Source organism: Berghia stephanieae, chromosome 3 (assembly GCF_034508935.2).
Source record: "Berghia stephanieae isolate SIO BIC M18660-M18661 chromosome 3, UCSD_Bste_1.3, whole genome shotgun sequence".
NCBI lineage: Eukaryota > Metazoa > Mollusca > Gastropoda > Nudibranchia > Aeolidiidae > Berghia > Berghia stephanieae.
Window position 1 is genome coordinate 22,487,487 of NC_088362.1, and position 12,246 is coordinate 22,499,732.

Sequence of the window (12,246 nt, forward strand, 5' to 3'; positions counted from 1 at the left end):
TGATTTGTGAATCTTAAACAAACTCCATATGAACAACAATTAAATTGACTTGGAAAGGAAATCATTGATCACAAACTGTAAGAATTGGAAAAATAAAAACATTGACAAAGTCCGGTCAAGAGTAGTTTTTGATTTTTATTTAAACTACAACGAGAAATGCTATCCAAATGCCGGTTTTATCTGTAACTATGAATGAAGTCGGGATAGTGGAGATGATGGTGAAATCAATGATAGGTGACATTTGCTTGTTGTTTATCACTGAAAGCTTTGTTGGTAGTAAATAACTTTGCTATTTATTTGTGTTGTGTATTTCTGTGGCTATGCACGTCATTAATGCTGAGAGGTAATACTTGGCTTGATTCCATCAACGATTTCCACTCCAAGAAAATCTTGAAAAATGCTACTTAAAAAGTAACATTTTCATCATCATCATGATCATCATCATCATCATCATCATCATCATCATCATCATCATCATCATCATCATCATCATCATCATCACCATTATTATCATCATCATCATCATCACCATTATTGTCATTGTTCTTATTAGTATCATTATCTTAATCATCACTATCTGCTGCTGCACCATTATCATCATTATCACATCATCATCATCATAATCACCATTGCTATTATTATCATTTCCACCATTATCAAAAGCACCAATAACAGTAGTTGCATGCAACAATATTAAAGGTGCCAAATATCAAAGTAAAGTTATAAACCCAATTAGGCCTTCCTATGAAGGCACTAGACCGCTAATCCAATCTGTATCACCGACAGAATTCAGAGACAACATAAATGCCTTAATCATCACAGTGCACCTGGCAGAGTCCCTCCAGAGCTGCTATGGCATCATAAAATCACGATGGCCCTTACCATAACCAACGATATCAATGAGGAAAGAAAATCTAACGCCTCACTGCTCTACCAAAATTATGGAAGTAAAAGGGATCCTACAAGCGTCAAAGGAATCTCACCAAGTCCAATGCTTTGATCCGTGGTTCGCAAACAAGCTCTATACGAACAACAAGCAAATTGATTTGAAACGGAAGTTATTAACAACAAAGTAGAACTTAATTCTATGTGACAGAACTTAAAACCACGTCAATTAAATACTTGCTTAATGGTATAAAATTATTTGACCCTCGAATAGGAGATATCAAATATTGAAATATGAAAGACATGGTACAGATAATACCTCTTTTTAAAATGTCCAATATTATCCTCGCGAGCAAATGAAATTGTTAATTATATTCTAATACTATTTAAAGTAACTTTTTGAGGATTCTCAGGCTTGTTATAGTTAGTAATTTCCCATATTAGAGGGCTTGATATTTTTTTTATAAAAAGAAATGACTGTTACAAAATTAAATATAATCTAATCTGTCAAAATCTATAGAGGCAGATTCACCCTTTGAGCAAATTCACCCCAGTCGATGGTATCTTTTATAATATAAAGGTGTGGGTGCCGCCACTGAAATAATTTCTTTCCATTGAATAAATCCGCTTTGTTCAGAAGGCATCCACATCAGTCATGAGCACCTTGTTGGATAGCAACTAAATAATCACAATAATCCATTCCGACAAATAAAGAACAAAAGCAGTAAGACTAAGCTTAGAAATATTGATAAACATTGCCGCAACATTCACTTCAAATTCCTAACTACAACTATATTATCATAAAGAACATGAAACCGACAATCAGAGCGTTAAATCTGAAAGCAAAGTTATCGTACGTTGCAAGAATTTTTAGAGTCAAAAGGAACCTTTTACGGTGGTCAGAAGTATTGTGAGTTCAAACTGGCAAATTATTTAAGACAAACTTCCAAAACCTTTGAAAATACGAATTACTCAAGTAAGCTTTTTGATTGTAAGGTGTAAGATTTTTTTAATATCGTTGCAATCATATATTGTTGTAATCCAAAGTCTACCTGGGGTGGAGCAATGTTATACTGTCTGCTCCTAAAAGGTTCAACTTTTAATTGTTTTCTTTTCGGACATGTTATATTAGTATGTGTGCAACAAATAGAAGAACGAAATCAGTAGATTGTCCGCTGTGAGTGTCAAGTCCTGTGGAAAACAATGTTCTCATCAGATTTAATTGACTTGAGGAAACAAATTTTTATTTGAGGCATTGCTAAGTTGTAAAAAGTTGTCAGTACACGTGCGACTCATTTGTCCTCTTAATATGAACCTACTGGAACTTAGACGAACGTGATTGTATATCAACTGGAATCACGATTGAAAGATACTCTATGAAATGGCATCTATCAGAAAAAACATGAATTGCTATTGTTGTCTTGCCCATCAGCAGTCCACAAAAATACCGAGGTCACACAAATCTATCTTTAAGAAAATACACAAGGTGAATATTGGATTGGCTACGTTGAGGCAAATTGTTCCGTCATGTCTATTTGGAACCGATTCCATTCACTCATGCATTCTATGACCAGATGGTCGTTGAGCGAATTTGCGGGATGCAGTCTTTACAATCTGGTGCCACTCATCTCGGCCTTCTCTATCAGCTCGTATAACGCCAAACCTGTCCATTCCTTGATATTGTCCTGCCACATTTTCTTTTTTTTCATCCTCTTCTCCATTGATTTTCCATCGTGCCTTGCACAAGCTGTCGTGTCTGACCAAGTGTCCAAAGTATGACAGTTTCCTTCATTTACCCATAGCAAACAGATGTTCCTGTCTTAACGCCAGCTTTTCCACATATCCACAAACATTCGTGTTTGTTCTTTGTTCTAGGTAAGACGCACGAGGAATCTTCCAGTAAGTCTTGTTCTCGAATATATTGATTCACCTTTCTAGTTCTTCGTTCATCGACCAGGCCTCACAACCATAAAGTGATACGAACAGAAGAGATGACTTGCACAGTCTTGAGTTTTAAATGAAAGCTCATCTGGCTTGTCAAGATCTTGTTGAGTCTAGTCATTAAGGATGTTTGTTAAATCTTGTAATTCTAATTTGTTGTTCGCGAAAAGGACAATGCGTGATTTACATGTATGCCTTCCCCAAAAATATCAACATGCATTGACTGGGGATCAAACCTAAGACCCCCTTATTACCGAAACTAGCTCTTGCACAATTCGCAGAAAATTATCGGGCAATCCATATTGTATTCATTGAAAAATGTTGATATAAATGCTTGCACATTCGATGTACTTGAATCATGCCTGAAGGTTGTAAGATTTAAAATTATTTTTTACATGTAGTTCAGATCATATCAAACTTTTAGCTTTGTTTATACTGTTTGGAATAAAATGGTCTCACTTTTAAAGGTAGCGCAGGTATTTCTTTTGCTCGCCAGTATAATATAGACAGGATGGAACAAAAAACAAAAAACAAATTATGCAAAGGATTATACTATTTATTTGTAATTCGAATTCCAACACAGATGCATTTTCGTACAATAATTGCATCGACGAATCTCGCTTACAACAATGAATTTATCTATTAAAATTCAAGTGAATACAGAAAAACTGGCCTGAACTTTGATGTTATTAAATAATCTACCATTGTTGGTATAGCTTTATTCTATCAATAATAACATTAGCGTATAAATAACTAACAAATATGGAAAGATTTGTCAAAAATCATTAATATGTGAGTTGATGTGGTATAATGAATTATACAATGTAATGATATCAGAACAGAATAAAAGCTTCGAGTTAAATCACAAAAACTGATGATGTGGATGTTTTGGATTTCCCCTTTGTCAAATAAAGTCACGATGAATAAGACACTAAAGACGAATGAGAGATTAGATCTTTCATTTTTTTTTCTTTTTTCGGTTTTAAAATGATTTAAAGTGTTATTTTTAATTCGCTAAACGACTTAATGCTTACAAAAAATAAAATGCAGTAAAGCAACACCTTGAATATTATTGTTTAAAAAGAAAGGTTTTGAATCTCATTATTTTATCATAACATGATAGTATGGAACTTGATTTGCTTAAGTCTTAGTGCTTGATGATCAAAACTTTGAGATGAATACAGAGTAATTGAAGGATTATTTGGGATCTAGTTTGGTAAAACATCATTACTTAAAAATTTTTAAAGCAAGTTTATGTCTGAATAGCCTTGAGAGTATTGGACAAAAACAAAGGATGTTCTAAAGAGCAGTTGACAATTGGCCGCAAGGAAATGAATAATAAAGTGTTTTGTTCTGCTCCTCGGCGTTAGGTACATTTCTCGAGTCGTCCAAAGCAGTACACTTTTTATGATAATATTTAAATAACACCGATGAAATGTATGTAACCAACAACCAGAATGTTGATTTGTAATTTAACGATGAAATATCAAAAACTTCGCCTATGGGTAGATCAAAGTTCACGCCAGTTTTATTCCTTCACTGTATAAATAGGCAAAAAGCTCTTTCCGCGGAAAGAATTTTAAAAGGCCGAAAGCGTCTTTAAAATGACTTATAAAGAAATCAAAAATCCAGTACCGAAAGTACCTATATGTCGATAAATGGATGGATCTATGCCTTCGAACAAAGACTTGTTGCCAGATATGATGAACCAAGATAGAAAACCACTTGAAAGCGATATGACATACAAGATTCCAATGCAATTCAGTTGAACAGAAGCGTCTTACACAGAAACTGATGGAAGTTGCCAAGGCATCTCAGCCGAGATGCGAAAGGCTTCTACGTCAGTTAAGTCAAGAGACTGTTTTTTAATTATCTCTATTTATCTATCTATCTATCTGTCTCTCTCACTCTCTCCCTCTCTCTCGCTCTCTCTCTCTCTCTCTCTCTCTCTCTCTCTCTCTCTATATATATATATATATATATATATATATATATATATATATATTTCTGTCCCACTATCTATCTATCTATGGATCTGTATGTCTATCCATCTGTCTGTATCTTTCTCCCCTCCTCTTTCTCTTTTTCATTATTTTTAAAACATACGCACACACACACACACACACACACACACATAATATATATATATATATATATATATATATATATATATATATATATATATGTATATATATGTATATATATATATATATATATATATATATATATATATATATATATATATATATAATGTCAATATATTGTACAAATCGGTTCTGTTTTTGTTTTTTTTTAATTTTTTAAAATCTGTAAATGTATACTTAAAATAAGATTCGTGAAATTTGAATATAACACACGCAAATACGAGGCAAAATATCGAGTGTAAGAGACACTAGTCGAAGATTATGGATCCAATCTTATATCATAATATTGGACAAAATAAGTATGCACTTACTGGGAGCTTTGTTGAGATTCACAGCCTTTACGGATGTTGACAAGTTACAATTGAAATGTTTCCTGCAGATTTTGATATACTATAGATCAATAGGATAATTTAATGTACAGAGAAGCTCTGGCCCTTTTACGAAAATAATATGTTAGAAATCGAAAACGACGAAAATAAAGACAAACACAAGATTCATACACGTTTTACTTACCTTTAAAAACAATTTTAGCTTTAATTCTTAGTGTATGACCATCCATTACATCTTATAAACTGCAAATTATACGTCGTCTCGAGAAAGATGTCAAGTTTATGATACAACCGATTGATATGACACCCCAAATGTGGAAGACAAACACAAGATTCAAAAACGTTTTACTCCCTTCAAAAACAATGTTAGCTTTAATCCATAGTGTATTCCATTACATCTTATAAACTGCAAATGGCATCCCGAATGTGAACTAAAGTTTGAAACGATTCGTGATTATTATTGGTGTGTGGATGGCCCCTTGTTTACTTTTCATATTGGTCCCGTGTATGTTCGATTAGGCTCAAATCGAGTGAAACAGCTGACTACGTATCAAGGAATTGTATGTTATTACCATTTTAAAAATTTCTAACTTCATCGAACGATGAGCAGGTGCGCTGTCTTTTTGGAAAATGAAATAGTGTCTAGCTTAAATTAAAAGAATAACATGATATGATTGTGACATTGTTTCGACGTATTTTTTAACATTCAGTCTTCAAAGTTCCGATAACCCCCCCCCCCCAACCCCCCAAACCATACTTGAACAGTACCCACGATTAGGAAGTTCCACAGTTGTAACAGGATGATATCTTTCATCCTTGAAATGATAACACCGTGTTCAATCTCTATTACCAACTTCAAAGAGACTTTCATCAGGAAACAGGACATTGCTCCATTTTCTCGAATTCCACTTTAAGTGAAACTTCGCCCATTGAAGTCTATATTATTATGTTCTTTTCAGAAAGAATAAGCCTCATGAATGCTTTATACGTCAATCCGGTTTCAAACACCAATGAACAATGCGAGCATGAACGTAAGAGTAGAAAACGAAGATACATGGTATCAATCGAAAGAACAGTTAATTCTAGATGTATGGTATCGATATATCAATCGAAAGAACAGCTAATTCCAGATGCATGGTATCGATATATCAATCGAAAGAACAGCTAATTCCTGATGCATGGTATCGATATATCAATCGAAAGAACAGCTAATTCCAGATGCATGGTCTCAATCAAAAGAACCGTTAATTCCCTGTCTGGTGATAAAACCTTAAACTTTCATCAGTTCCGGGCCTCGAATTTCCTACTGACAAAGTGTATACTTATTCTGTCCAATGGTCTACCTATATGATATGCCAGTTTTCATAATTGATAATAATTGCTGTCAAATCTATTTTTTTTTTAAACAATAAATTTTGTTTTTCTTAGTAGTAGCCAACAATGCGCTTTATATAGCCACTAAGAGAGGAAAGGTCACCAAGAAAATATTTACATTCTGGCAAAAACCTCATCAATTTTTCTTGCACAGCTTTTGTCACAAAATGAATATACAAAGTGTCAATTTTTTTAATCACCTAAGTAAAAATCAAGGGACTGGTGTAATATATTTTTTTTTTGTTTTTTTTTTTTTGTTTGTTTTTTTTTTGTTTGTTTGTTTGTTTGGTGTTTGTTTTTTTTGTTTTTTGTTTTGTTTTTTTTTTGTTGTTTCTTTTGTTTTGGGGGTTTTTTTAAAGTTTTTTTGTTTTTGTTTTTATTTTAAACATCATTTCTCATTTCATCAACTTTTCAAATTATCTATTTTGACATTCAAGCTTAATGTGTGTCTTTATTACTGTGTGTTACGACAAACAAACGTTGGGTTTTGACTCCCGCTGTAACGACAGACCGATATTACAAGTATTTTCTCAATAGAAAATAGAACTGTGTGACAAATCTCCATATGATCTAAAAACCAGTGGGCCATAAAGTTGTATAAGGTATATGCTGTTTATAACAGCCTTTTTCATTGAGACAAACATAGCAGGGTACCAAAAAGAGTAATGCCCCCCCCCCCTCCCCGCCCCACACAAACACACACACACACACACACACACACACACACAATAAAAGAAAAAGAAGTGAGCTATTACTAAGGAAGATCGAATAATTATTTTAAAATCTTAAAGTTCAAAGTAAAATATGTGTAACTCTGTGTAATATTTCGATACGTGACATATCATCTCAAAACGGTATTATATTGGGATAGTTTAAATGCTATAATTTGAATGTATAGCTAAACGTGGGTTAAGTTTACGTATTATATTGAAAATAATGCTGCTTGAAGCTCAAATGAATAAATAACGATAAGTGTTAAATTGTAAGCCTCAATTTATTAGACGAAGACAGTTACTGTGGATGTTTCGGGTTTCCCCATTTATCAACAAAACACGATGAATAAAACACTAAGGACGAATGAGATATCTGTTGGATTGGTTATTTTCTTGAAATCCCTTAATTATGTTTAATAGTGGTAGTTACTGGTTTTCAGCGGTATAAAATTTATTCTGCGTCCAGCTTTGCTAAATCACAATTTTCTTCATTTCAAGAAAATGCATAGTATCATTATAAGTAACTATAATCGTTTTAACGATTGTTATAATTATACAGAAAGAATGGCTTGAGCTCCCCTGTTGGATTTTTGTCTCCTTTAAATCTAACTGATTTAAGTTCTCGTTTTGCAATATAAGAGAATAGGCTTTATCTTAAAACCAATTATTTTAACACCATAGAAGTAATTATTCATAATGACGACTTTATTCAGACAACCAATGCAAAATATATTAACAGACTCACTGATAAAATGCTCGCTGGAATCTAGTACGCCGAATTCCTATAGGGAATGAGATTAGCGGAAGAGTAGCGTCCCTTGATTGGACGTCACCGGCGGAAAAGTTATTAGAGAGAGAACGTCATGTTGGTTGTACGCATGCGCACAACCAACATGACGTTCTCTCTCTAATAACTTTTCCGCCGGTGACGTCACAGACTATGGGTGACGTCCAATCAAGGGACGCTACTCTTCCGCTAATCTCATTCCCTATTACTCTGTAATTTTTGTCTAGATACATAATACGTCGTTACATCTCATGAGCACATCTCGGATTCTAACACGCTTCTCGAGAGAGCGTGCTAGAATTCGACGAGTACTGTTTAATGTATAACGTCAATTATACTTCTTTGAATTATTAGGCTTTGATATTCACGCATCGTTGCAAAATATAATCGATGTGGGCATAAAAATGCTTTTTTTTCTTTCTTTTGGATACCTTAATGTGTTATTACATTTTCTGTAACTTAGCGAACCGAAAACTGTTTTCGTTCATGTTTAATGCAAACTACACACAGGCATTTTAGCTCACTCAACCCCAACACCGACTATGTTTCCGTAGTTTACCCGGGTTACTTTTACCCCATGCCTATTTATTATATTTTTCTGAGACAAATTTTAGGCGTAGAATCAAAGCTAATATTTTTATTTTTTAATGGTAGTTGAATAAAAATATGTATGCACATGCTCATTTTTAATACACTTTCCAAATTTGAAAAGTAGCAAATAATCCCTAGGATTGGGTGAGTTAATGCATGGCAACAACGATTATTAGATCGCTATCAGCAGTTCAGGCAAAAATAAATGCGACAAAATTATTCTCTTTAAATACAAATGGCATGGCAACCCTCGTACCACACAGTTATTTACATAAATTCTAGATTACATTTGCAGATTCGTTTTTTTTCCCCTATCAACTACCACTTTGTTTCACAGAGAAGTAATTGAAGAATATTAAATGCCAGTGAGGGTTGTATATTCATTATTGTAATTATCTTTTTTAACAAGTCTGTGTTTGAACGTGAAGAGGTTGAAGGGGGGGGGTAAAAGAGAGAGAGAGAGAGAGAGAGAGAGAGAGAGAGAGAGAGAGAGAGAGAGAGAGAAGGGGAACAGTCATTCTTGTAATGATCCAATGAATCGTTATATTGCCTAATGAAAAGAATGTAAATGCTAACCGCGAGACTTCAACCTCCCCCCCCCCCCTCCCCTCCAAATCTTCTCTGTTCAAGCATGCATATGTGTGTGTATGTGTGTATGTGTGTATATGTGTATGTATGTATGTATGTATGTATGTATGTATGTATGTATGTATGTATGTATGTATGTATGTTCGCGTGTGTATGTGCACGTGCACTCTTATATCTATCAAGCCATTTTTAAAATGATATCCAAAGATCTACAGGCTCTGTATATAGTAAGGGAGTAAAAATAATTCTTATAAAAGATAACGAACGAAATAAACGATATTTACATCATTTTGTATCTTTATTTTACGAATACTTGACATTTATTGACTCATTTAGGCAACTCTAGATTACAGTTTCTGTGACTTGGCTTACTCGTAAATGACATTTAAAGTAAATTTGTCGCATTATTTTTTGCCGGAGCCAGTGTGTCCTTACTTAAAAGTTTTAATCAGTGAGGCTAAAACTATTATAAACTCAACGCCTTAAGTCTTATTTCACACAAAGCATTTTTTTATCTGTTTCAGGTTACAACCGGTATCGTTCTCAATGTGATATCAGTGCCCTTATTGCTGTTTGCCATTGCCACCTGGGGAAACGCCATGTTCGATTTGGATAAGGTGCATCCAGAGTTTTTGGGAAATTTCACCGCTCCTATCAAAACCTAGTCTGGGGCATTGTTTGGAATGTTATGTATGCTTTTGGAAACACGTTGTTGACTGTTAAGTCGGAGGCATAGTTTGGAATGTTCTACACCTGGGAAATCTTTGTTGACCATTAAGAACAATAAATGATGAACATCAGCAGCTTCGATTACATCTCATTAATGTACAATAATTTTTTCATTGCCTACAGTTCAAATACCTTTCCCGGAAAAAAAAAAAAAAAATTTTATAGGTTGTGTGATATATCGTTGTATTTGCTGTTTACCAAATATAATGTTTCTATTATTATCAGAGGAAAATAAAGGGTTGTATCACATGAATGATACCTAGCGTGTTACTGTATGGACTTGTGATAGGACACTCGCTTTCCGACCTGTAGGTTCAAGCTTCTTTGCAAAGTTGTCCAAATTTTCTCACCAAACTCGGGTGTAAAATTGAGGTTCCAGCCCGGAAACACAGTAGACTCTATAGCAAAAATATTGTAACCTGCCATACAGATATGACATACATGTTAGGTGCTGCTGTTGCCTTTGAGACCCATCTGGGGCGCTTTGAAAACATTTAAATGGATATTGCGCTGTATAAAAAAAAAATCCAAGGTTCAATTAAATTAAAGAGATAGCTTAGGGACAGCGTGGCTCAGCCGTACGGTCTTTGCTTCGTACCCGAAAGGTACCGGCTTCGATCTCCCGCCGCTGCTCTATGTGGCCTTGAACAAGTCACCTGCTCTAGCTCAATTTGCGGCGCCTCACTGCGGCTGACGCCTGGGTTCTTCCAGTCTTCCCTTGGAATAGACCCTAGAGACAAATTTCCCCTATGGGATGAATAAAGTGAATTTTTATTATTATTTTATTTAAGGATTTGATGGAGCCCTTGATTTCCCCATGTCAACCAATGAGGTCAACACGCCAAGTCTCGGCTTTCCCTCTATATATAATATGCATTTAGGAAAAAATATCTATGATGGAAAAAAAAGGGGGGGGGGGGAAGAAAGAAAAAGGAAAAAGGAAATAAAGAAGAAAAAAAAATAAATAACAACTAATGAAACAGAATGGAAATGGCCCAGAAACGTGCTGATCTCTTCTTTGTCGGTAATCACAAGACTAGACTTAGAGACTAATTCTGTTTCGCCCCCCGAACTTGCTTATAGCCGGATCGTGCTTGCAGCCGGAATGATTATAAACGGAGATCAATGTTGAGCTGTCTACAAAAAAAATGTAACAGTAACACAGTTTATGAATAAATTTGTGGGAGGCGTTACCACCTGATTTAGTCATATGTACTATGTGGTATAACAGATGCTTACTAAACAAAAGATTCCATTCTATTTCAAAGTGCAACAATACATCAGATGGTGTCTCCAGGGGTGAACTTTAATAGATGTTGTCTCCAGAGGTGAACTTTAATAGATGTAGTCTCCAGAGGTGAACTTTAATAGAGGTTGTCTTCAGAGGTGAAATTTAATAGATGTTGTCTCCAGAGGTGAACTTTAATAGATGTTGTCTCCGAGGTGAAATTTAATAGATGTTGTCTCCAGAGGTGAACTTTAATAGAGGTTGTCTCCAGAGGTGAAATTTAATAGGTGTTGTATTCATAGGTGAAATTTAATTGTCTTATATATATATTTTTGACGTTTTGAGTGATGACATGGAATACAAGTATTTTGAAACCAACCAGGTAACTATGGCAGAATTAGAACCTCTGCCATGATGAGACATGTGAGTTTTGAAGTACCAAAGCTATAACAATTTTTTTAAAACAAAACTTGAGCTTTTATATAGCACAATATCCACTAAATATGCTCAAAACGCTTTACAATAAATAAAAACACGATCCTGAATCATAACTACAGTGGACTCCGCATCACGTCAACAATCTTAAAGTCAACACCTCTCGTTGATCCCCAAATTTGCTTTCCCTTATCTAAGTGTGCTCCACTGATGGGGCAGCGTGGCTAAGCGGCGCAGGCTTTGCTTCTTTAAGAGCAGTAGGTACAAAAATAAAATGGTTTGGAAATAATCCTCTAAGTATCTGACTAACATATTCTTCTTCACTGGAGCCAGAACAGAAATATTTTTTGGAAGGCAACGCTGACGTACTCTGTCGTTGTTTAAAAAAAAACACAGTATATGCAATGGTAACCAAGTAGCACATACTGTGTTCTTCAATAAAACGGCAGTATTACTACTTATGCCTTTATTGTTTTAGCCGATATAATATTATGGCAACATA

General features: G+C 34.6%; 1 protein-coding gene across 1 annotated transcript in view; it reads left to right on the forward strand.

Annotated features, from left to right (window-relative positions):
- Window positions 1–10,339, forward strand: part of LOC144967347 (Na(+)/citrate cotransporter-like) — a 16,222-nt gene extending 5,883 nt beyond the window's left edge. Inside the window, exon 4 of the mRNA XM_078904448.1 lies at window positions 9,877–10,339. Within this exon, the coding sequence (XP_078760574.1) occupies window positions 9,877–10,017 (141 nt within the window). The 3' untranslated portion in view covers window positions 10,018–10,339. The remainder of the gene's footprint in view (window positions 1–9,876) is intronic.
- The last annotated feature ends 1,907 nt before the right edge of the window (window positions 10,340–12,246 follow it).